The following is a 27751-nucleotide window of genomic DNA, read 5'->3' as shown; positions in this document are numbered from 1 at the left end:
TTGGACTTGCACAGATCCCAGGGCATCTCCTGCTGCAATCAATAACAACATAATTGAGCAAAACCCCATTATCTTTCTAAATAACATTATCTACTTTCCGAAGGGGTCTGGGGTCAATGTGGCTGGTTTAATAGTTAATTGAAAGTGTGTCCAACGCTTTACAGTGAATAAAACTGTATCTTTAGCACCATTTGTTTTGCAATTAGTTTACTAAATGACATTTGAGTTACAATTATCAGGACATCTTATTTCATGAACTGATTCAGATAAAACTTTTGTCACACAATTCACAAATAATAGTATATTTTGTATATAATTAAGGTGAGGATCAAACCTGATACTGTTACAACAGTGGCCGTCCTGAGCCGTTTTCAGGATCAAAATCTCTTTATTGGTTTAATTTAGTTTTTATGTCAGATGGAATGCCAGCAGGCAGGACTTGAAACTCCAACTGTTTATATTTCACCTAAAAAGTTGGCAAAAACATCTAATTCCTTAATGACGATGCACCAGGCAGTGCAATGTAAAAATTAGCTTGATAAACAGTGTCAGTATACATGCTCAATGCATATAGAAAGCTCAAAATTAATGACACCCCCCAACCCTGCCCATGATTTGAGAAAGGAGTAAAAGTAGGGAAGACAACTACAGCAGTTGTACACTGGACAATCGTTTTTTTCTTTATTTTTTTTTTGTTTCAGTTCATAATATCTGTTTGTTGGGGTTTTTCTTTTTTTCATTTTAACTTTAAATTAAATTTTGACACACTTATAAAAGACATCTGCATAGAGTTCTCATCTTAAAGATCCATGGAGGAGAGAGAGAGAAAGAGAGAGAGAGAGAGAGAGAAAGAGAGAGAGATTTTAAGAGAAGGGAGGAAGATAGCAAAGGGTTTTTCGGGGAGGAGAAGGATACTGGTACGCCACACTAACCAAACAGAACAGCAAACAGTATTACAAGAGAGAGGGGGAGAGAGGAACAGTTATGTTGTTTGTTTGTATCTTTTTCCTTTTTTTACAATACAGTACACACATACACACACAGAAAATAAAAGACAGAGGTTGCAATTCCAGTCAAAGTTGCAGAAATCGATTTAATTCCTTCCTTTCCATCCTTGGTGCCCATCTCATTGTGGTTTCTGCCCTGATTGCACTTTCAACTTAGATCCTAGTTGGGCTAGAAGATGTTTGGCGACAAGTAAAACGATGGCTGGAACCATGAATAGTGGATCTTTGTTTCCCTCAACTCCCACAATAATATTGAAGTCGGCATTCTGCAGTGCTTTCAAATGCATGTGTGAAAAGCCCTTTTCTTTGTATTGCACAGATGAGTGTTTTTCTGTTTGCTTCAAGCAAGAAAATGCCCAAATCCCAAGAACTGTGCTCTTCGTATAAGAGCAGAGCTCACCCCGCGTTACGGTTAACTAGAGCTTTTGAGTTTTAGCCATGCTACACTTTACACCCGCAATGTATTTTAATCAACACTGATTAAGAAAGCATCCAAACATGCATCACGAAATGCACAAAAATGGCACTGATTGTTTTCTAAATTTGCCATTGCCAATGTGGTGGACCTCTGCTAAGAAAAGCGTTCAAAGTGCCTGGAAGCTACAGATGGTGTGTATTTGACCTGTAGACCTATCGATGGTGTACATGGAGGGAAGCACTGTTGTTGTTTTTTTTCGGTAACAGGTAATGGCTCTCTGAGGTAACGCAACATATTATTGTATTGAATCTGAAAAGTGTAAAGCGTTGTTCCTTTTCTTCGTTATAAAGCACCCTTGACATCACTGAAAGCGTTGGATGCTGCTTTAAGACAAGCAAGAGGTCGGTCGACAGCAAAGTGCTGCGACCAGGGCAAAGAACAAGAAAATCAATCAACCTCACAACTTTGACAGGAACTATTTTAGTAGTTTTATACATGGACATGCAAGTCATTTTTTCTCTCTTTGAAATATTTACAATAATTACAAGACAAAGATTCAGTTCAGATCGACAAAACCGCGAGCATTCAATAGTACTACTAATAACACAACTTCTCGGGATTCTTTAAATCATTGTAGTTATATAATTCATCACATTTGATAATGGTATAATTCAGTTGTCATCCTTATCCAGTCATCTTCCAGTTCAAATTAGAATAGTGTTTTCATCACATCATTACAGGCCATTCTCTGTAATTGATGATCACTTTGCTGAAATCACAGTTTGAGCACAAACTGTTACCTCATTCTAAATCTAACACTGAAACAAGAATACTGGTATAAAGTTTAATGGGAATATACATCAAAGGAATGACACAAAAGGGGATGAAATTAAGGAGGAACATGGCTGGGGCTGTTGAGAAAAATCACGATCGCAGGTCTTGGGCGCTCATTAGCCGTGGATCGAGAAGTCGTATTGGTTAAAATAAAAGTCTTCGAGAGCTGCTAAAGTACATGTGGAAACTAAGCAGCAAGCGTTACAATCCACAAAGCAGTCTACATAGCAGCAGATGGCTCCGTTGATCATGGCGGGAGCATTCTAGTTTCGTCGTTTCTCCGCTCACTCACTATGTGGGTTGGGCGTAAGGGCTTTTTCTTCACCTGCAGTGATGAGGCACTCAACAACCCCAACCAAAAAGACTATGCAGTTAAGCTCTAAAAGGTACATCGTTTTTTTCTTAAATATATAGTTGTTTGTAATTTTCATTCATTTACAAAATGCCTTCTCAATGTTCTGTGTTATGCCAGTGCTGTCTGGTCATATCAGTGTCTGTGTAACGAACATCAATAAACACAGTGTTGAAAAATGAAATTAAGACAACTGAGAAAACTTTCATCCAGATCTGTGCCCGTGTTACTATACAGTTTTTTTAAAATTATTATTATTTCATTTTCTTTTAACCAGAGCTGATCTAATGTCTAGGTCTAATGTATTGCCAGCACAGAGGAAGCAAAGCAGGTGAGTTGAACAAGGGGGAAAATGGTAACATGAACAGCATCATAAAAAATAAAAAATAAAAAAAAACATAAGATCCATACAACATTTGAACATCGTTGGGGGTATATTTGTTTTGTACGTAGCTGTTTTTAGAGAAAGTGCTTTAAAACGAACAAGCTTGTGTAGTATACATTATACACATTGTTCAGAATGAATATAAATAAATCAACCTTTATATCAAGAACCTTGACGCTGAAATCGGTAGAACTGAAAACATAAATGTATACGCAAGAAAGTTCACAAGATTTTAGGGCAGGGAGGACTACACAATACAGTTGACTGTAACATTGTGCTCTGTACTCGCATTAATGCTTTGGCTTTTTAGACTTATTACTTTTCTTAACATTTTAATGAAGTCGGCACAGAACTGGAGCGCTAGAGCTGCATACCATAGACCTGCAGACCAGAGAAGCCCCTTGTGCCCAAGGCCGGTGCGACCGAGGGCTCCAACAGCAGACGAGCACACACACACATACACACAAATGCTCATGCTCACATATGCAGCAACGTGTACGTAAAAAAGGAAAAAATGCCAAAGGGACAGGGCACGCATATATGGCCTTTTGAGTTGCACAATTTGACACCGCAGCACACGACTCACAATAAAGAATAGTCTTACAAAATAATTCACATATCATCACCAGTTAAGCACAACAATCAAAACATCAGGGGAAGGGAAAATGAACAAGATGCGCAAAAATGATTCATACCCAGAGTGTTTCCAGAGGGCAAGGAGGGGGGAATACATAGTTTTACACTACGGATGTGATTTGGGAGCAAAATACCCTACAACAAACAGATTTTTGTATTCATGTGCACATCCACAGGGAACACATTCATGAGGACCACAGTAAAACTCCAGCATCGTCAGGGTCATGATGAAATAGGCAGCAGAACTATTAAATTAAGTCACCCCCCCCCCCCAAAATCCAACCCTTAGAGAGTCATAATAAATCATCATAAAAAAAAAAAAAAAACATTAACAAAACGGAAAAAGGTACAACCCAAAAAATGTGGCGGTATAAGACATTGTTTTCTTTGATTGTAAAGTGCACACATGATCGAGAGCCATGCAAACTAACAAAGCGAAAGTTGCATGCGTTAACAAATAAGGGCCTTCCAGCTATATCAGTCTACTAAAAAACAACACCGACATACATATTTACCTCATTTTACCATACATGTAAGTGATTCGACACTAAATACACATAAGTTTCAAAGAAAACATGCTGGACGTTACTGGAATGGTTAAAGCAAAATAGTCCCAGCCCTCTGCCTCAGGCTTTGTAAAAAGTGTACAGTATTTATTCCCAAAATCAATCCTGTTCCCTACTACTTTGCTTTGAGTAGGTAAAGGGGTGGCGAGACGGGGTAGGGGGGCTCCTGTTATATATTCTATGATAAGCAGTACATGGAAAATGAAGTCCATATTGAGAAAAGGAGTGCACGTTCAGAGTTGATACATGTCATGAATGTCATGAACATGAAGGTAAGGGTGTTCTAAGAGTGCAACAAATCTGAATAAAGCCCAGGGGGATTGTGGATTGAAAAAAAAAACAGAGCTAAAGTTTGGTTTTGAATTTTAGCCCTTGAATTTAAAACAAATAGTACATAATTAACCATACTTGCACTTTCTGTCTGCAAAGAAAAGGATGCAACAAGTTCATGATAGAGCTGAAAAACAAAAAAAATCTTTGGACAAAATCGAAGCGTCTTTTTCTAAGCTAGAGTTTTCTTTACATGCTTTCTTTCTCGGTCTTCAGAGCTATATTTGAGTTATTTCATATAAAGTTGTCTTAATTTTTATTCTGTGCATAATAAGCGTCCTGACCAACCATTAAAGTTTTTTCAATTGAACTGAAGAATGCCTCTACAGGTAAATATTTAATAAGATAGCTCATCAACGTCTGCACCGCTCTTATTCCCATTTTTTTCCAGATATGTAGAATTTAAGAATAAGGATCTAAAAGTGTCACTATCACTTCCCCGTATTCAATTTTATTAGTCTCTCTTCATTAACTAGCACCAAGGTGAAACGTCAAGCATACTCTCAAATCAATGCTTCAAAACCTAAACGGTCCTGTTCAAGTCTATTCTTTATATTATAATGTAAAATATATATGCATTTTATGAAACAAGGCAAATAAAAAAAAAAGTGTAAAACTAACGTAAAATAAGAAATTAATTTCAGCAGAGCTAAACACCCTCCAAAAGATAATATTTAGGCTAGGCATTACTTCAAGTATTGACTTTTCAGTAAATGTTCCATATAAGAAATCTTCGGTGTAGATAAAAATATTTAGTCTCTTTTGTCTTTCAGAATCTTTCTATAGGTTTTCATGAATTAATTCAAAAAGCAGGGGCAAATCACTATCAAAACTGCATAGTTAAACAGTTTGCGCAATGCCACCCTTTCGATCCAAGTGTAGCTTTCTAAACGAGTTAAATTGGGGAAGTCGTGGCCTAATGGTTAGAGGGTTGGACTCCCAATCGAAGGGTTGTGAGTTCTAGTCTTGGGCCGGCAGGAATTGTGGGTGGCGGTAGTGCACGAACAGCTCTCTCTCCACCTTCAATACCACGACTTAGGTGCCCTTGAGCAAGGCATCGAACCCCCAACTGCTCCCCGGGCGCCGCAGCATAAATGGCTGCCCACTGCTCCGGGTGTGTGCTCACAGTGTGTGTGTGTGTTCACTGCTCTGTGTGTGTGCATTTCGGATGGGTTAAATGCAGAGCACAAATTCTGAGTATGGGTCACCATACTTGGCTGAATGTCACTTCACTTTCACTTTCACTTTCACTTTTAAAATGAAATGTTCCTTCGCTGTCTACAGCAAATGAAGTAAAAACGAAATCATTTCCATGTACAAACTTGGTAATATCACTTCCTCTCACAATTCAAAATGTGTGCTGCTTAGTTCTTTGAATCTAGTTCGTTTACGTTGCCTGCAGTAAAAGTATTAAGACAGAAATTTGGCTATGAGGTTGACGGTGCTTTAAAACTACAGCACTCCATAGGTAATGAGCTAATAATGTAATTAATGAGAGATTTTATCTGATTTCTGGCAACCACTTGGAATCTTAGGCCATTGAAATCAGACTAGAACTACTATCTATAACATCTATGCAGTCAGTTGGTTAGTATTTATAATGCTAGTTTGGTTTGCCAAACACCATGTTCTGCTCGAACATAAAACAATTAAGCAGTTGCTGGCACTGTCCTGGAAGCCCCCCACAAAATGAAAGCAACGCTGAAAAAAAATAACAAAAAATAAATATATATATATATTATTCCTTTACAGGTAGTAACCCATGTGCTGCTTTATGTTCAATACATTTACATGTACAGTTTGTAAATATTATGTTTATTTGAACCCACTTTTGTATATATTTAAATCAGCTAGTACGTAACATCTCCTTTTTTAAATTTTTTGATTGTTTGATTTCTGAATATTCCATTTTTAACCCTACCCAGCCCCCATTTTATGACAGTTTCCTTATTTAGTGTTTAAGTGGATAAAACACTCAGCTTTCCAAGTGTTTGTCTTTCTTCATATCGTTTAGAAGCCCAGGGTTCCTCCGATAGTGGACGCCAAAACCACTCCCAAAATTACACAGCAGATGATGATCATGATCTTCTTCTGCAAAGGGTAAAAAGGAGGAGAAGGAAAGAAAGAAAGAAAGATGCATAAACAACTGAAACCACAATCGTTTGTTTAGCTCATCTATAGCAACTCTGTTCCGATAGTCAGCTAATCTAAGTAGCATCATCTCATCTTAACCACTCTTTAAATCATTAAATGAAGCCATTAACAATTAAACCATTACCAAAGTAAATCATTAAATTAATTACAATTTAATTAAATTATTGATCAAAAGACCCACTCTGAGACGTTGCCCCTTTGAATACTAAATGTGTTCAAACATAGAGTACATTTGAGAAGGTGGTAATTAGATATTGCATAACTGTAAAGGCTAAAAACAGTACTAACATCATATTAAACTCTGGAATCGCCAAAAAAGCAGTGCATATCTTCTGAACGTGATGAAATCATGGAAGGAATCTGCAAATATTATATTGGGCCAGAGACTATTCCATACAGAATTAACCAAATGTAAATGCTTGGTTGGTCATGCAGTAAGGAATCATGTAAAAAAAGAAAAAATCTACTTTTAAGTTTTTTTTCTGGTCACCATGTGTCAGACATGTAAATGGACCATGCAATGCTAAATTTGTTTTTATTGGCCTGTTTTTCTTTTTGTTGTTATTAATTAAGACCATAACTTTTTTAATTTCTATTTTGTGGCAGAAAATAATAATAATTCGCAAGAGATAAACACTGAACTGCAAGATGTAAACTTGGAATTGCCAGAAAGAAAACCAGGATTCTTGTAAAAAATTATAATAATAATTGTGCATTTAAACTCAACTATGAAAAAAAAAGTATGATTTTTTTTTTATTTTGGAAAAGAGGCTTCCGTAACTGACAACAATTATAATCTGGCAATACTTCAAAATGAGGTTTCGTTTGTTAAATTTCGTTATTAACTCTCGATAGAATGATGTTCCTATTAAGTGTCACCAGCAGTTCACTATTAGCAAATAACTATGGGGCCGGTAAAAAAGTAACCACCCCATTTCTGCAGTTTGAGTCATCAGAAAGCATAGAAGTAGGTGGCACACCACCAAGAGTCTGCAGTCTTTAGACCAAAACTGCAATGGCTGCAAGCAAAACTGCAGCACAAAAATCTAGGAGCAGGCAGCATCTGTTGAAGAACCAATGAGTGCCAAAGAAGCAACATAGTTTTTCTGTGGACAGTTTAAATGGTTTAGTAATCTAATAGTAGTATTAGTAGTATTCTATTACTTGTTTTTGTGCATGAGAGCTTAGGACTGCGTTCTCTAGACTGAGAGCGTGAGTCATTGTACACAAAGGGCATAATACCGAAAGGCATCAGGTGTAACAGCTGATGGTGGTTTACCTTGCGTGCCTGACTCTGGTATTTGACAGCCTTCTTGGTGTCAGAAACTGCTCTCTCTACATAGTCCACAGAGTGTTCCACATTATACTCAATTCTGTCAATCATCTCTCCCTGTGAATGACAAAAATAGACACTTGAAACAAACAAAGTCTTTTCTACAATATCCACATACACACGTTTATGATCACTGTATGCAGTGCCCTGTTAGACACACTTCTGTGTGTCTTGTTACAGTGTGGCAAGTTTTCAGTGTTAAGATCCCTCATATTCTTTGTGCAGCCTGATTTCCAACCCCACAAATGGTAAGTCCCTTAACCCCAACTGATCCACAGGGACTGTGTTGTTTAAATAATTTCACTTGTCTTCGGTTGTGGAGGAAGAAATAAATTGGCATCTGTGAATTACATTTGAAAGTCAGCATCACTTTGGAGCGCAGTGCACTACAAGGACGTGTCCAGTTTTTGTCTAGCCCATGTTCACAAATAGATTTTTTTTTTTGAGCCTGATAGATGAGGCCCTTACGAATAGTATGGACATGAGCTGAATGAATATTCTTAAAAAATACATTTGTGTTGCAAAAAAAAAAAAAACACAAACACTATTAAAATTAATTTTTAGTAACTGAAATAAAATTGATATAAGTAAATATAAAAATTAGATGAAAAACTTTAGAAAATTAAATAAAAAATAAACTCTTTCACTGAAAATGTTAAGAATAAGTTTAATATGATGTACTAAAACTGAAATAAAGATAAGGAATAAAACAACTATAATTAAAATGACAGAAAAATTGAAATTAATTAAATGAATAAATATACTACTTTTATGTTCCACTTAAAATGTTTTTAGAAACTGAAGGCAAAAATAAATATAAAAATTAAATGAAATTCAAATAAATTGAACTAATTTCATTGAAACATTTGAAATAATTTTATGTCAGTTTAATTTGTAGTACTAAAACTGAAATAAAAATGGAAGATATGGAATTTTTTTTTTTTTAATGAGAAAAATATTAATGCATTAATGACTAAAGTTTAAAGAAAATTCAAATGAAAAAATTAATATAAAATTCTAAATATTAAATACTATAGTGATTCCTAAACAATACTAAAAGCACTGCACACAGTGACATATGGGTCAGTCAATGTGAATATAAAAAGAGCAAAAATCTCAAATCGACTGTCATTTGTAAGCATCGCTAACAGCCTTGTGGAAGGGACTTTTGTGAAACGATAACATTACTAAGGTTTGTTTGACTATTTTCTTAAGGTATAACTTTCTGTGTTGTACCTGACTCTCCACAAGCATTGCCATGTCCACAAACATGTCGTGCAGCTCACGGATGCTGTTCTCCAACTTAATGATCTCAGTGTGTCGGGTCTCAATCTCATTTAGAGCCTGCTTGGTCATCTGGGAGTCCATTTTGATCTATTACATGGAAAATACAAGAAAACATGGCAGGATGTCAATAGCAAGTTACTATTATTAAACCTTAATTTGCACAGAATTCATTCCTAAAATGCACATTTACACTGCAAAGGTGGCACAGAAGTGGCATTTCCGTGTCTTTACATGGACTGTATAATGTTGCTCAGATGTATGCAAAAATGCATTTACACAGCAGTTGCAACTGTATACTATGATACTAGGGGCTGAGGTGAGGAAAATTCAATCTGGCTTTGATGCAGCATTGCGTCTTTACACTGAATTTTGAGCAGGCACAGAGCAGTCTTAATTCAGCTCTGTAATAATGATTATCAAACAATATATTCTGGGATCTAATTCAGTGATTCCATTGAAGAACCACTTTTAGTTCCCTAATGAACCTTTCACTCCACAGTTGTTAGTGTAAAAAACATTTTAATTATCTAAAGTGCCTTTTTAAACTATAAAGAACCTTGTATGGAATGGAAAGGTTCCGTGGATGAAGGTTCTAAAATGGAACCATAAAGGACCTTTTAATAGTGAGTGAAGTCCATGAGGCTGTAGTGGCTGTTGAAATCACAAATGTTTTTTCATTTGCAAGCCAAAGTCCTAGTAAAATTACTTTTGTAAATGATCGGCGATTATTAAACTTACATCATCAGTGAAGATGGCAAGCTTCCCACTTTCCAACATGTCTTCCAGCTCCTCATTGGTAGTCGTTCTGCCAGCTAATTAAAGATATTATGAGAACATGGTATCAGTATGTGGCATACCTGTCATTTTGTTGAGCTTTGCTTGCATTTAAAATGCATGTCTCGAATGCACTAACACTTAACTTGTGTATTTAAAAATTAAATGCATGTTCGAGTAATGTGGAGGCTGTTTTTCAGCTTGCGTTTTTGAGCGTGGGTTGCATGTGTCGTCTTTGTGCATGCTAGCAGAACTCACTAATTTCCAGTTGTCTCTGAATACGGTCCTTGCAGCGGTCTCTGTATTTGGACTGCGTGGTGTTGTACTCTGTCATCACCTCTACAAACTTGCGTGACAGCGTGGAATGCTGTGGGATAAAGGTAGACATGTGGAGGCGTCAGGGATGTGAAAGTGTAACGGCACATCGTGACGTGAATGCACTCGCTGACAGTGGGTGGCTCAGGACAATGTATCGTGGGCCAAGTGTGATCGTGGTGAAATCGGGATGGTGCATGTTGAGCAATTACAGCACGTGTTCTGTTTCTGGACAGCAGATGGCGCTGAGGAGGGTGTTTGACAGAGCTGCTCAGTGGGAGGGCAGAGGTCACAGGAAGTATGCCTGTCTCTGAACATCCTGAAGGTCAGATTTACTGCTATTTTGCTTAATATTGTTTCCATTTTAGACAAACTAGTTTACATAATGAAATAAAAGCTTTTAAATATTCCCTGCCATACGAAAGACCACAACATGTTTTGAGTTTCTTTTAAAAATATATCTAATTATTTATTTCTTATTTGTATTACTTATTAAGAAGAATTAATAAACGTGCTGAGAAGTAGCTACATTTGGACTATTACACTGGTGTTTTCAGTTACTTTCATACCTGTGTCTTGCGGATCCGCAAATCTGCAGATGATCTGTTCAACCCCTCCTCTTGCTCGATACTTTGTTCGATTGCTGCAGAGTACAGAAATAAACTGATTATAATGAATTGTTCTAGTAAAATATGCTAAACCCACAGCCATCTCAACGTACCCCATAGACTGACATTTCAAATAGCAGCTGTCTCACCCCAGTTACCTGACTACAACAGTTACAGTTACCACCCATGACACTAAAGTAATTGTCGGACCGAGCTGTTACAGTGAAAGTGCATACACACTAGGTGTCAGACAGAGTGGTCCCAGAGTAATAACAAGTCCCTTAATCTCAGAAGAACAATAGATCTCATTGTCCACTTCAGCAGACAATGGGATTCACACTCCATTCAGTTCTAATGGAGCCCAGCAAACCAAGTGTCAATGGCTACATCAGCAAGCGTGTGGATGAATTGACTGTCACTGTTGGCAACTTGCTTGTTTCATATTGATTGATTTGATTGCTTGTTTGTTAAGTATATGTATATTACATATAATATAATAATTAATATTGCATACATAACAAATAAAGTTAAATAATAATCAGTATTTATAAAAAGAATACCTTTTATAAAACTGTATACTAAATAATTTCATTTAAAACAATTATAACCCTATTATATATACATATTTAATGAAATAACAAATATATATTTTTTTTTATAAAAATAAAATAAAATATCTAAAATATATATATATATATATATATATATATATAACTCTAACCCCTATATATTTAATAAACTTAATATATATAAAAAATACAAATATATATTTTATGTAGTATTAAATATTATATGTACATTATATATAACATATTACATATTACACAGGACTCTAGACTAACTTTTTGCACTGGTGCACCTTACTTTTTTCTTAGGTGCAACAGCACAAAAGTTAGGTACATCCAAATTTATGACAGCATCACATTTAACACCGCAGTTTTACAAGTTCACTTTTTTTATTGCTGTCCATATAGGCAATATTGACTTGTAGCCTGAATGATTAACTAACAATCTGGTCAACATAAAGTTCTTTATGAAAAGTTCTTTATAAAGTTTCATTTATGGTTCAGTGATTTATGGCTTCAGAAGGAAAGCACTTCAAAAGAGATTAGTTAAAACCCCTACATGTTAAGAATTGTCTATTGCTGAACTCCTTTGGCCTCAGGTGGCTGCCTTTAGAATCAAAGATTGTGTCTAAATTAGCCTTGACTACTTGATAATGAAGGTTTTAGGAGCTTTTGTAGACTAAACTTAATGCATACTTGCAAATAAGACCTGAACTTTTCTCATTTTAATTAAGTCGAAGAAGACTGTAAAAATATTCACCACCTCAAACTGATCTCAGATCTGTTTCATTGTTTATACATGTGTCCCTGGAGCTCAAAACCAGTCTTAAGTCGCTGGGGTATATTTATAGCAATAGCCAAAAATAAATTGCATGGGTCAAAATTATAGATTTTTCTTTTATACCAAAAATTATTAGGAGATTAAATAAAGATCATATTCCATGAAGAAATTTCATAAATGTCCTATTGTAAATATATCAAAACTTAATTTTTAATTAGTAATATGTATTGCTAAGAATTTCATTTGGACAACTTTAAAGGCGATTTTCTCAATATTTAGATTTTGATGCACCATCAAATTCCAGATTTTCAAATAATTGTAGCTCTGCCAAATATTGTCAGATCCTAATAAACCATACATCAATGGAAAGCTTATTTATTCATTTTATTTTATTGGTGTATAAATCTCAATTTTTGACTGGTGTGATGAGTCGGCTGTCCCCCCCTCCTAATTATCATCATCACCGCCCTTTGCCAGGCTCCCGACAGGAGTGGGTGCTTTAGAGAGAAGGGGCGCTATAAGAGTGGCGTGTGATGGGGCACACCTGATGCAAATGGAACCCCATCACCACCACCGTTTAAATGCCGAGCGCGCCTCTCCTCTGGAGACCGGTCTCTTCCCTGTGCATGCATGCTGGTGTCCTCATGGGTCCAGGGAGGGTGTGTAGAGGGACACCTGCACCGCCAGAGACGTGAGCTGCCGGACCTGAGGTCCGGTCGAGAACTGCACCCGTTACACAACCATCATGCAAGGATGCAGGGCCGTCTAGTCCCTTCAAGCACCGCAGCCAGCGAGATGGATGCAGCCGCTGGAAGAAGCCGCCGCCCCTCACGCCCCGGGACCAAAAAGGGAGCGAGTGTGGCCACTGGACTCCGCCTCTTACCTGGACCCTCCCTTCCTGAACAATGCCCCGCCTACACAAAGCCAGCCGCACGACGAGGACACCAGATTGCCTGTTTATTTTGGACACTCTCTCTTTTGGACACTTAATTTTTTCCCCGTTTTGGTTATTTTTCTGTTAATAAAAACCTCTCCGAGGCCTGACGCCACCCCCAGTGTGTCTGTTGTTTGCTCCTCCCACCAGACTGGTTTTTGTGGTCCTGGGTCACATATATAGAGCAGGCAATTAGTCCTTAATGTTTTAAAAAAATGTTATGCGTGATTGCCCAAATAATTGTAAAAATCCATTACTTTGGCCAATTTTTGTTCAAAACGGTGATATAAAGTAAAAAAAAAAAAAATGGTTTTATACCTTTTAATTTAGAGCGCACTTTATTGGCTGTTTTCTTAATGTCAGCTGTGAGGTCCTCCAACTCCTGCTTGGTCTCTGCAGAAAAACACAAGGAAATACAAAAGAGAAGGTGTTAAAGCATATCATTTTTGAGTTCTCAATATTAATGAGCAATGGATGCATTATATTTAAAGCATCCGACAATGCATTTAATATATTTAATGGGGTGGTGTTGGCGCAGTGGATAAGACACATGCCTTTGGTGTGAGAGACCCAGGTTTGAATCCACTGTGAAACACCAATGTTTCCCTGAGCAAGACGCTTAACCCCTAGTTGCTCCAGAGGCGTGCGACCTCTGACAGATATATCAATTGTACGTCGCTTTGGATAAAAGCGTCAGCTAAAAATGAATAAATGTAAATTTAGATATAGGGTACAAAGTCATGTGAGATAGATAGATAGATAGAGAATGAATGATAGATTTGAGCTTTTAGGACTTTAACCTCAAGCCATATAATGTTCTCGTTGTTTTAAAGAGTAAAGTGAGGTGTCTGTGATAAAGTGGTGGATGTGTGTGTAGACTGCAGGCTGCAGTCATATGTTGATTGATAGTTACTGCAGTGCCATTCACTCCCTGGACACCACCTCAGCCTTTTCAACTCCCACCTACACACTCTCCTCTCCTCTGACTAATCCAATCCCTCGCTACTTTCTCTCATTTCTCCAGCCATGACAGTCTGATGACCATGACATTTCTTCCACTACGAATGTTAATGCCAGTATCACTTCACTGGGGAGTATTTGTGTGTTTGTTAAGAGGAATAATGCACTTACAAATTCATACTGAAATATTTGCTGTAATATATATATGCACAATGAGATATTTTAGTCTCAAATGTAGTATTTGAATATGTTTTGTTAATTGAGCTATGTGTTAAGCATTACATATGAGCAACATATTATCACAAAATTGGCTTTAATAAGCCGGGCTGAGGGATTTATACAAGCCCCACACTATTAATCTCTTGGCGCCTCTTTCTGGCCATCAATATTGTGACCCCTGCTGATCACTCTCAGAGGGATGGATGTGTGTGGTGGGTGGGAGAAGAGTGATATATCATATGTCTCTATACATTGTGCAGAGGAATTAATCACTTTGATTTGTCATTTCATAGTATATACGGGCAAATCCTCAGTTAGGGGAACTTTTCTGTCACCAAGGATGACTGCTTTTTTAGCTTTTGAAAGATGGATAATAATAGCTTTGAACTTTTTAATTGTGTGTCCTTAACTCCTTTACTTACCGTTTTTATGAGTCCCAAATGGTTAAAATTGTCTATGCAATTGCATATGAATATATATATATATATATATATATATATATATATTTGTACATGAAAATGGCCTTTTTGAGCTTTTACAGAAGTCTGAAAATTTGCATTGAAAACTATATTTCCTTTTCTAGAGAATTACAGACTTTCAAAATAAAGGAAAAAATAAATTAAGTACTTAAAATGATTGATAAATGTCAATTCTTTTTTTCATTTTGACAAACAAAATGATGTTGCTAAGGGCTTAAACGGCAATGCTGTTGTGTAAAACAATGATCTGTTTAGTCACTGGTGTCTGTTAATGTGCCATTCTAGTTCCCCTCTCCATCGATTCAACAAAAGTGTAATGTATCTCCTGTCACTGAGTTTGCATCAGAATATTTGCACACCGCAACACTATTGTTGTGCTTACAGACAGCTAAATGCGGTCCTGCTCTTTTCTGCTCTACGAAAACAAACCATCATTTCATGTCAGCTGTTTTTTTTTTTTTTTTTTTTGCTCATGTGGTGGAGAGATCGATTTGACTGACGAGGATGTTTCACTGTTTAACATGACATCTAACCAGCACTTTAATTCCTCTTGAATGCGATTTTTGCAGTTGCCACACATTTGCTGAAGAGAAGCAGACCTGTTACAGAAGCATATGATGTGTAGTATTTCTACAAAATCTGCGTGCCGCCTTATTAAACACTTCTCACAAATTCAAAGAATTCTGAAATTAAGATCTACGGATTATGTCTCGATTTACTAATGACCATAACTTTTATAATATTTTATCACCTAGTATTTAATGTGAATTTAATAGATTTATTGTAGGTAAACGAACTACATGAACCTGAAATTCTGTGTAGCATATGGTGTTTGTTGATGTCTACTAAAGATTATCATCTCTGTAGGATTTTTTTTTATTTTTGGCCACCACCTACTGCAAAATACATTTAGTACAACATTCTAACAAATAAATAAGCATTCATAGCAATACTTTTATATTTGCTTCAGAAAACTGATCATACAACACAAACCATCTAGACCGCAAAAAGTTCTCAAACCCAGAGGACTGGCATTATAGAAATGCTAACCAACCAGATGCACAGCTCATCTTTACTTGCTAACGTCACTCACCTGCAGGCTAACATGGAGAACGATTAAGGGCAGTGCACTATAATTCTGATGGCTAATTTAGTCATTTAAGCTGATTGGGTGAAATGCATTAATGAACTAGGACAACGCGGTAACCGTTAGTCACAGAGGTCAAGGTCACATCTGCAGCTGAAATCTGGCTTTTTCACAAACATTGCACAACGTTTAGTTTTATACAGTAGCGCTTGAACAAGAATGTAAAAACAAGGTGACTTCAGTTTAAGGATAATATAAAATGCTTTGGTTATGCAGCGGTGGTATTTTAACGGAGAACTTGAGCTGCTAACATAGATGTTGTGGATTAGCGTCGAGAAGCATTGACCCAGAAATGTTAGTGAGATCACAATAACACTGGATCACTTGAGGGCGAGGGGGATGGTATTGCAGTCTTGGTTAAGGATCTAAGCAGCAACCACAAAATTTAGCTTGATCTCAAGTATAGGGGTGACCCATGAACTTTACAGCAACTGAGATAAGATTCCTGTCATTGTATTTAGAGTAAGATATATCGGATAAATGTAAAATGACAGTGTAGTGTCTGTCTTTCCCTTTTTTGTGTGTTCTTGTGACTGAATTAAAAGCCTTCTGCAGTAAAAAAGAGAAACTGGCCTTGGCAATAAATATTGAATGCTTCTGTGCTGTACATTTTATGCAGTATCTATGTATAACATCACAAGCTCAATACACAACAAAAACACACACAACACAGACTGGAGCTGAAGGAGAATAATACAAGGAGAACAACTACTGTAAGATATTTAAAGCAATAAATTAAAATCTATATTTATATTCCCATTTATTTACTCCCATGTCATTTAGCTGTGTATAATTCTGATCTTAAGAAGAATGTCTGGGCCATCATTTTCCATGAAAAGATTATAGATTGTGATTTATAAAACCAAAAAGTACAAAAATATAACAAAATGTACTCCATTCATTTTGTAATTTTCATAGCATAAGAGAATAAATCAGCATCCATATGTGTTGAGACAACTTTAATATCTTTATATAAGTTAACTAATAATTTTACATCAAGCACAAACACACTAATAATTTTAAGATTTGATTACTAATCACAGCAATCATTAATTATTATTATTTCAAGAATATGAAAAAGTGTCTTGGGGCGACATGAGGGTGAGTAAATGATGACATTCTCATTTTGGTTGTGCTATTCCTTTAAGGATTCCTTTATTTAATATGTTCTCCACTTCTCCTCGGGTTTCTGGTTCACACTGACACAGATATTGAGACAGACACTCAACTTCCATAGGTTCCCTTCATCCTTCATGCAGCATGGTGAGGAAAGCAAAAGAAAAACAGACAGGGAGGAAAGCAAAAGAAAAGAGAGGAGGGGGGGCAGAAAATAATGTTCTTATACAGTACATGCATGCAACAACTCAACAGAAACCAAAGCGAATCACATGCAGTCAAATGTATGAAACTGAACCAAAACTGTCAGACACAACTAGAGACATCATTTCTTAAAGATTCATCTATAGCAGCTGAGTCATTCGTAGGCTGTGGATTTCTTAAACTAAGCCATGCAGGGAGCTCAGAAGGCACACTGGTGTATTAACAGCATTTACGGCACAAAAAGGAATTGCAAAAAGAATGACTTTCATTTGCATTTAGTTTTAACCACAGTTCATAGGCTGATTTAGCTAAAAAGCAACTAAGTGTGATAAAAGACATCTAAAATGCACACCACGTATCTATTTGCTGTTTAATATCCATTTGTATGCAATATTTCAGCATCTATACAAGTAACAGATTGGACAAAAGCATTTCTCCATTACACACCACCAGGGGTGGTTCTAGGGTGAGTGGAGATCCGGGGCTTAGCCCAGAAAAATCCATGTATGTGACTTTTATATTTTAATAAATCAAAAAGGTTTACCTTGTTTAAAATATACAAAAACAATAAAACAAAAACGAATGTAAAACATTTTATTTAAAGTATTGAGGAAAATACATTTGCTTTTTGCAAACAAAAATTAAGAATTGCAAAACAAATGAAACAGCGCGAAAGCAATGATTTTGCAATAAATATTTTCCATGGTCATATCCATTAATTTATTTGCAATGCTGCTTTTATTTTGTGTGTCAGTCTAGTTTGAGCTTGCGATACCATTTTCCCTTTGTGCTTTACTTTTCTGCACGTCTCTCTTTGTGGAACTGTTTTGACGTGGAGGTGGAGTCAATGGACGGGGGCGTATACAACATGCCTCCCTGGAAGTGACGTCATTGGCCCAAGACGCAACTCGCTGATCCAGGTCCTGTCAAGATGAGCAGAGACTTTCGAGTGGATCGTTTATTTTTATTCAGTAGCATTAAAACATTCATGTTTTCGTTTTATTTACTTTATTAACAAATGTATGTATTAGCAGCATTTGCTCAAGTTAAAGAAGTTGTTAACATGAACATCTGCTGTTAATTTCTCTCTATTTGCACACTTTTATAGCATTATGTGTATTGGGATCGCTATTCATTTGAGTCAGTTCGGGAGTTCGTAGCGGGATCGCGAATCATTTGAGTCAGTTCGGGAGTTCAAAGCGGGATCGCGAATCATTTGAATAAGTTCGGGAGTTCGTAGCGGGATCACGAATCATTTGAGTCAATTTGGGGATCGCGAATCATTTAAAGCAGTTCGGGAGTTCGTAGCGGGATCGCGAATCATTTGAGTCCTCTGACTCCAGTTTGGGAGTTGGAGCGGGATCGCGAATCATTTGAGTCAGTTCGGGAGTTCGTAGTGGGATCGCAAATCATTTGAGTTAAGTTTGGGGATCGCGAATCATTTGAATCAGTTTGGGAGTTCAAAGCGGGATCGCGAATCATTTGAGTCAATTTGGGGATCGCGAATCATTTGAATCAGTTCGGGAGTTCGTAGCGGGTTCGCGAATCATTTGAGTCAGTTCGGGAGTTCAAAGCAGGATCGCAAATCATTTGAGTCAATTTGGGGATCGCGAATCATTTGAATCAGTTCGGGAGTTCAAAGCGGGTTCGCAAATCATTTGAGTCAGTTTGTGGTTCGCAAATCATAGCTGTATATGGATAGGCATTTTTAACTAATTTAGTAGCTAGTTCTAATTACGTTTTCCACGCTTGTTTAGGTGTGAAATGTGAACTTGTATTTTTTGTTTTAATGATGTGCCTTTTAACAGTATCAAGTATATTAAAAAACTAAACAAATCGTGCCTAAAAAGTGCACGCATCTAGGCTAATGTAAAGTTACATGATGAAGTCATACTAGTGCGCGTGTGCATTTTGAGTGCGTTCTTTCACTGCATTATTCGGTGTATTCAAATGCATTTATGAATGCATGTGAATGATCACAAAATTCAAAATATGAACCCTTTGTGCCAAAAGGGTTCTTTCTTGTCATTATAGAACCTTTTTACCATAAAAGGTTCTTTGGAGTTGAGTAAAGAACCCTATGGTTCTATATAGAACCCCAATGATCCCTTTCTTCTAAGAGTTTTTTGTCATAAGTTATACTGTTTGTAATTTCACTGATTTGACAGTTGACTTACTGCATGACACGTGCACATTTACTAAAGAGTTGCTCTGTCAGAATGACCTCACACATTAGTCAGACAATACTGGAATGACTCTGACACATTTGCCGTAACTGAAGACTGTTGCTGGGGAAAGATGAGGTGTGCAGGATTTTTTAGCAACATTTGAGGACTCAGAACTGAAGAAAAAGCCTCTATAGATGCAGTGTGGGCTGGTGCACTATGAGGTGTGTGGGCTGGGTCTAACAAACACTTGGAGCGATGTGGTGGCAGTGCCTCTTTTGTAGAGTGGGTGGCGCAAATGCAAGGTATTGTTGAAAGTCTTATATAGGCTCACCAATGAGCTCATATATCAAGTATATATCATATAAGTCAAGGAGCTGGTGCTTTCCAAAAGTTCATTTCAATCCTTGCAACTTTTTCCTGCATTGTGACGGAGAATGCATGCATAACTTGCTCATATATTTAGGGGTTGTACATGTGTTAAAGGAATAGTTGACCCCCCCCCCCCCACAAAAAAATGTAGATGTGATTGTTTCTTAATCAGAATAAATTTTGAGAAATTTTGCATTACATCAATTGTTCACCAATGGATCCTCTGCAGTGAATGGGTGCCGTCAGAATGAGAGTCCAAACAGCTGATTAAAAACCACACAATAATCCACAAGTAATCCACATCACTCCAGTCCATCAATTAACGTTGAAATGCAGCGAAAAGCTTCATGTTTGTAAAAATAAATAAATCCATCAAGACATTTTTAACTTCAAACCATCATTTCTACCATAATAATGATTCCTCCAGTAAAAAAGGTAATCTCGTCTGAATCAAGGAGAGAAATATGCAAAGATCAATCACCATTTACAAGTGAAAACTGTTCTAAACAAATATTTTGGTGTATTTTGATGTGAGATGACAACAGGGGATGGACTTTTTCACTGGAGGAAGTGTTTTTTTATGAATTATTGGCTCATATTTTGGCCAGAAGCAGCATTTAAAAGTTAAAATACCTTAATGATGGATTTGTTTCTTACAAACACGCAGCTTCTCACTTCACAAGACATTAATTGATGGACTGGAGTGATGTGGATAACTTGTGGATTATTGTGATGTTTTTATCAGCTGTTTGGACGCTCATTCTGATGGCACCCATTCACTGCAGAGGATCCACTGGTGAGAAAGTGATGTAATGTTAAATTTCCCCACACTTCTCAATGAAGAACAAACTCATCTACAGCTTGGATGGCCTGAGGGTGAGTACATCTTCAGCAAATGTTCATTTTTGGGTCAACTATTCTTTTAAAAGCATAATTCACTGAAAAAAATGAAAATTCTGTCATCATTTACTCCCCTTCTGCACATAAAAGATAGTCTATGTGACTGAATTTATCCATAACTTAGGTTTTCATCTGTTTCTCATGCAAAAGATTTAAATATAGCACACAAGTCATTTTTATGTTACTTTTATGTATACAAGGTGAGTAAATTATTCATCTTTGAGAGAACTATTCCTTTAAGGGCGAGCAGTATAATAGACATGGCAAATATATCCGATGCATTACTGTTAATGTTGAAGATGTGGGTGGAGGTGATTGCTAATGTAAAAATTTGTCATCTTGCCCTGAGATATACAGTAGATATGCATTCACAAACATGTGTCCATGTGGTGTATTTGTCTGCGCAAATAGATTGATATGTGGGAGGTAAAACGTCAAATTTGCATATTTTTTTTTTTATTCCATGACTGACCGTCTCACTAATGAAGTGTCACATACAGTACTTTAGTTCTTTAAAAGGAACTACCTTCTAGGAAGAATGTTCATCTTTAAACTCCACTAAATGCTTTTCGTAGATCACACAGTGTATACGCTGAGACTGTGTGCTGATGAGTGGGACTCACTTTCATCAGGGTTGGGTGCTGCTAGGATGGCACTGTGCTGCTTCTTGACCTGTTCTACATCTTCTGACAGCTTTTCAATACAGCCACGGATCTCCTCCACCTGTTAGGAGAACATGCGTTAAATTCTGCAACAATACAGTGGCTTTTGGAAATGATACAACAAAGGACCAAATCTAAATCACTGTCTACTTGCACATTGTCATGCTCTGTGATAAGAAAATAATAAATAATACTAATAATATTTCTTTTTTAATAATAATTTATATTTATAATATTTTTTTAAATCAGCCATGAAAATTTTTGACATTTTAATAATAGTTTTGTATCCTATATTACAGATAACATATTAAATCTTGTCACATGAAATGTTAGCTGAAGAAACCTATTTGATATTAATTTTAATTTTATTAAGTAAACATGCAGAAACTAAAGTGCATTAATGTATGCATTAAAATGAATAAATATCATGCTGGTAAATCATACCTTCATCATTTTAACGAGAGGCTTCTTATTTATTATTTCTTAACAATTTACTTTGGATTACAAATGATATTATCACCATTTTAGTTTGCCTATGTAAAGACTAAAATACATAATTTTTTAAAACAGATTTTTGCCATAATTTGCAGTCTAAACGAGTCAACGCTAGTTGTTAAAATGTCAGAGCTAGTCTGCTTTCAGAGTTGACTGATTTCACAGAATATCATACTCAGTATTTGATGGGCGCAGACTTTTTTATTTTTTTGTTTCTGACTAGGAGTCCATCCAGTCAGAGGATACCAAACATTTAATATTTTGAAAACATTTTTTCAAAGCTTATGTTTCTGTGAATATAGTGTTCTAAAACCTGTTCAAAATTTAAAAGCCTCTTAGTGTGTTACATTTTTTAAGGCGAATTCGAAAAGTTATCATATTTTTATAAATGGTTTGTCTCTCCCATGCTTTAGTGGCAGCAGCACTCAAGTTGACATGAAGAAATTGTTGAACAAAACAAATAATCTACATTGGCATAAATACTAACTGCAAATTATGATATTTGCCTTGAGAGAAATTTTACCTGTTCGAAAAATTCATCCATAAAGTGGTCTCGGTCGACATGAACGACTTCCTCATCATCGTCACTGTCCTTAGCCTGTGACAAAAAACAAATACACCACTTTAATGTCTTGATAATCTCAATGAAAGAAAAGAAATTATTTCAAGTATATGGAAAATGTGTTTTTATAATGTTGGATGAGCACAGAGAGCACTAATAAAATCAGAAATGTTGCACAACATACATATACAGTAAATGGTATGTAAATAGGAAAGCATTATGCGTTTGAATATATTACCATTAAATAATTTACATTTACATGGATTCGTTTAGCTGATTTTTTATGCCAGAGTGACTTCCAAATGAGAAATACAACAACATAAGTCATTCATTTTAAAGAGAAAGTAATATGCAACATAAAAAAACTGCAAAAAAAAACAACCAAAACGTATTAATAAAATTTTCTTAAACCGTGCTGATTTCTTGTTATTCTTTGCTGCTGTTTTTGGTGGCATCACTCAATATCTCACCCAAGAACACTGATAATGGCCCAAAAACATTTGATATCAATACGCCATCATGCTGTTCCTCAGCAATTGGGCTTTAAAAGAGCAACCGTATTCAACACATCCAGATTCCAGACTGCTTCTTACTCCATTACTCATAAAGGATAATGTAGGGCAGCCTAATAAACTAATGCAAATCACATGTTTTCAGATGAGCGCACAGTGTCAAATTTAAAAGATGGTTTGATTGCGTTCACATATTGGTATGAGAATTGGGGATAGCTGGAGGGCCATCTCGGATTAGCTGTACGGCCAATCCACGTTGAGCAGAATAGGGAGTTCTCCTGTGTGTGTGGTCATAAAGACCATCCCGCCTCCCAACCTCTGCACTCTTTCTGGGAACTAATAGCTCTTCATTTCAAGCAAACTGCTTCCCGTTCAATGAAATGGCTATTTCCAGAGAGAAAACATAATTTATAGTGACAGTTAGGAGAATGAGCTGGAATCTTGTTTACTGGAACACACTGATTAATATTCAGCCGTGATGTTGTAGTACTCAAGGCTAGACTTGAGATCATTTTTTGAAGGTCTTGGTCTGGTCTCAGTCTCCACTACATTTATACTCTGTCTATTCTCAGTCTCAGACTAAGAGGATTCAGGATTTTATTGATCAAGACCACAACTGAAGGTCCTAAATTGGCGGTGCACTGTCTGATTTATGTGTTAATTTTTCATTTTGAATGAATGTAAAACGTCCTGCTTCAAATGTATTCCAATCAAAACTTTAAGCACAAAGTGAAAATGGCAATGATATCTGTCTAATGACATCCTTTAATGTCTGTAAAATGGATGATTATGAATAAAACAAAGAGCAGATGAAAAAGACAGGGCTTCTAAAAAAAAAAAAAAAAAGAAAAAAAAAATGTATACAGTTGATTGTGATTAAAGGTACAATTTGTAAGATATTTGCAGTAAAATATCCAAAAACCACTAGGTTAGTGTTATATATTATATATTTTGTCCAGCTAATTACTAACAATATCTCTAATGTTTTCAACTACTTGTAAATCATGAGAAAATTCCCATTCTAAACAGTGACACAGGGCGCCTGTCAATGACGTTAGTTACCCTTTGTTACCGCCTTTACTAATGTAGAAACCACAGATTTCTAAAGACAAGATTAGTATTATGGGGCGTACATGCCAAACGGGGCATCGCTTCTCTAGACCCGCACAATGACGCATCTGATCTATAGTCTGATCGCGTCTTTCCATTGACTTTGTTTGTGATCTACTCTCGCAAATCGTTGAACTCGCGTTAAATCCATGATTTATCTTTCCGTCTGATTGATGGCGATCAGCAGTTGGGTAGAAGACAACAAATCCCATTATTGCACACTCCTTCTTAACATCATCAAACTACGCAATTGTTTTGATAGTGTGCCCTCTAGTGGCAGGTCCTACAACCTGTACCTTTAAGTAATTGGAGCTATTCAAAGTCAATGATGACTGTTTTGAAACAGTTTTCCCAAATGCTTTTTTTTTTTTTTTAAATCAATGCTTATGATAAATTCCAGACTGCAGACAGGAAGTTGTTCATTCGTATTTGAGAGTTTTACGAAGGTTGTGTGGAGTTGGGATTCTCTGTCAATGCAACATTTCCGGATCCCATTTGGTTGGAGCTTCGTCAAAAATATGCAACAGTCCGACCGGATGTCATGTATTCCATTTAAAAACTAAGTGCAAAGTAAAAATGGCAATGACATTTGTCTAAAGTCATCTTAGTCACCTGATATGTCTGTGAAACGGACAAATATGAATAAAGAATACAAAATAATGATTTTATTGTTTAACGCAGTAGCCTTAGACATAATATTTCTTTCCAAAAGTAATGGCAGTCGATTATCCTGGTAACTGTGTTTATCATTAATCCATCACACTTGATTATGTTCAATAATGGGTAAATGCTTATGTTGATATGCAAACTTAAACAAGGGCTGCTTCCGAAAACTTCACTGCCTCGCTGCCATATGAGGTAGTGACTTTGCAGGCAGCACTTTTGCATGAATGCACCTCATGAAACTGATTTCGGACAGGCTTCTGAGGCAGCGTAACAGTTTTAATGATCTACAACAAAATAGTTTTGGTGATAACTAAACAAATATTTAATTACTATAATACTGATTTTTCGCTAGAAATAACATTTAAAAGTGCAAAATGTTAGTCAGAAATATACATTTACACTCAAACTGATCACCAGACGCAACTTTCAGACGCCGCCTTTAACTTAACTTTAATTTAATTTGAATTCTTAAACTTCCTTCCGACTGCCACTAGGAGGGCTGTGACAGTTACATATTAAGGAGATGTCTTAAAGTGGGTTAAATTTAGTTGGCTTTAAATATTTAGCGTGATTTACATAACATGAAAACGCTAAGCTCTTCAGGGTTACTTTTATTTTTTACTTTAGTGACAAATATTGTGACTAATATTTGTTATTAACTCTAGGGCAGCGTTATTATAGTTAACTTAAACTAAAACCAAAACAAAATGTAATTGCTAAACATTGAATGAAATATTTAAATAATAATAAAAAAACTTAGTTTAAGTTAAAAATAGCAAACTAACTAAAAACTAAAACCTAAAATAATAAAAATATTAAAAAGATATAACAAAACTATTAAAAATGGCAAAACACAACAAAATTATTAAACATTTAACTTCAATTTTAAATCTAAACATTATGATATAAAGATTATATTAAGAAACATGATATGAAAATATATTAATATAAAAATTCTAAATATAAACAAAACTCTAATAATAGCCTATATCAGTAATACTAAAATATTAAAAATAAAATACTGCTATAGGATCAACATAAACTGACTTAAATAAAAATAAATAAAACTATAATATAAAATATTTTCATATTTAAATAAGCCCATTCAGAATAAAATAAAATCAGGTGGGCAGGCAAAATGTATTATTTTATACTATGCTGGTAATTTGGTTGACAAAAATTCACAGGAATATATGTACGTGATAGATTACTGGTTATTTCTTGAGCTGCATGTTTATAATCGTAAATATTTCTACAGCAGTGCTATGCTAGACATAACTGTCTGCCAGTCAAGTGACGGATGCTTCAGCCTGCCTATCTGCAACAAACGTCATTTAATTCATGCAGAGGCTATTTTCACTCACCCTCCATCAGATAATGGCAATAAAGTCCCTTCCCCCCACAAGCAAAGATGAAATGTCCAATGCTTTTAGCTTACTGACAATTGCTTATTGATTCAATATTTTAGCTACCCATTTCTGTTTAAGCCCCCTGATTCTATGCCTTATTCATGATTCTAGTTCCCCATGACAAGAGTATTGCATGTCAAAGCACAATGAAATGGTAGCAGAAAGTGGCCACTGTGTTGTCTCATCAGCCGTGCTAATGTTTACTCGCCTTCTTCTCTCCTTATCTGGCCGCTCCCTTTCCGATCCCTGCCCTCCCTGCCCCCTCAGCATCTGGTTTCACTGGGAGTGGCTTTGCCGCTGGTCCCCTGCACTCTATATCTACGGTACCGCAGTATCAGTCGCTAATGACCTTTGCAAAAAATTTTTTAACAATTCTGTACTATAGCAACAGATTTCAGGAAGGAGCAGAGGCCTGGTGGATTTCAGTCCTGAATTGTAGCACTGAAGCCTCCTACCAGTGGGGTTAGGGTATGGGTGATTATGGAGGATTTTGCAAATGTTGGTGCCCTTTTTTTGGAAGACACATTCTGTGTCTACAAAGCTGGAGAGCACAGATAAGGTCTGGGGGAACAGTTTGGAGACAATAAATCTCCTACGATGTTAGACAAGGGTCACAGTGGGACAGCAAAAAACAATTAATATCTGCTTTCATATCTTTTGCTCTTGAGTGACAAGAAGGGATCCTCTGCTCGAAGGTGATACATTTTAGGGCAAGGGTGTCAAACTCAGTTCCTGGAGGACCCCAGCCCTGCTCCAACATACATACCATGTAGTTCTTTTTAAATAAGCTTAATCAGGTGCATTTAATGAGTGAGTGAGTGAGTGACGTGTGGCCAAGTATGGTGACGCATACTCTGAATTTGTGCTCTGCATTTAGTCCATCCAAGTGCATACACATAGTGAACAAACACACACGCACAGTGAACAAACACCAAGAACAGTGGGCAGCCATTTTTGCTGCAGTGCCCAGGGAGCAGTTGGGTGTTCGGTGCCTTGCTCAAGGGGTCTCATCTCAGTTGTGGTATTGAGGGTGGAAGAGAGTGCTGTACATTCACTCCTCCCACCGACAATCCCTGCAGGTGAACCCGTGACCTTTGTGTTACAAGTCTGACTCTCAAACCTTTAGGCCATGATTCAGTTAGGCTTTAATCTCAACTCAGCAGAGTTTGACACCTCTGTTTTAGATAGTTGTTTTAGAGATATATTTGGTGATACCTTAAAATATTTTAGCCTGGAATTTACAGAAAGGATATTTATACTGCCTTTTGATTACGTAGCTCAGGATTAATTTGCTATGAAGATTATGGATTCCATTATTAGTCATCAAACAACTGACTACTCAAGTTTTTTTGAGGTTTATCCAGATTTTATACATAACACACACACACACACACACACACACACACACACACACACAAATAATTTATAAATAATACACAAAAAACAGTAATAATAAGAAACATTATTGCAATTTAAAATAACAGTTTCCTATT

At 36.4% G+C, this 27751-nt stretch overlaps 2 protein-coding genes across 2 annotated transcripts in view; one reads left to right on the top strand and one right to left on the bottom strand.

Moving 5' to 3' along the window:
- The window catches only part of LOC113062431 (zinc finger protein with KRAB and SCAN domains 4-like), a 72037-nt gene that overhangs the window by 1213 nt on the left and 43073 nt on the right, over positions 1–27751 (top strand). The window lies entirely within an intron of this gene.
- The window catches only part of LOC113062432 (syntaxin-1B), a 38730-nt gene continuing 17382 nt past the window's right edge, over positions 6404–27751 (bottom strand). The window contains exons 2-10 of the mRNA XM_026232275.1: positions 22523–22597; positions 21466–21565; positions 13599–13673; positions 10961–11034; positions 10335–10443; positions 10041–10114; positions 9252–9389; positions 7962–8072; positions 6404–6619 (exon numbers count right to left, since the gene is read on the bottom strand). Coding sequence (XP_026088060.1) covers positions 6539–6619; positions 7962–8072; positions 9252–9389; positions 10041–10114; positions 10335–10443; positions 10961–11034; positions 13599–13673; positions 21466–21565; positions 22523–22597 — 837 coding nt within the window. The 3' untranslated portion in view covers positions 6404–6538. The remainder of the gene's footprint in view (positions 6620–7961; positions 8073–9251; positions 9390–10040; positions 10115–10334; positions 10444–10960; positions 11035–13598; positions 13674–21465; positions 21566–22522; positions 22598–27751) is intronic.

The sequence above is a fragment of the Carassius auratus genome, chromosome 44 (genome assembly GCF_003368295.1).
Source record: "Carassius auratus strain Wakin chromosome 44, ASM336829v1, whole genome shotgun sequence".
In the NCBI taxonomy this organism is placed as follows: domain Eukaryota; kingdom Metazoa; phylum Chordata; class Actinopteri; order Cypriniformes; family Cyprinidae; genus Carassius; species Carassius auratus.
The sequence above is the reverse complement of the archived record's forward strand: the minus strand, read 5'-3'. Positions and strand labels throughout refer to the sequence as shown.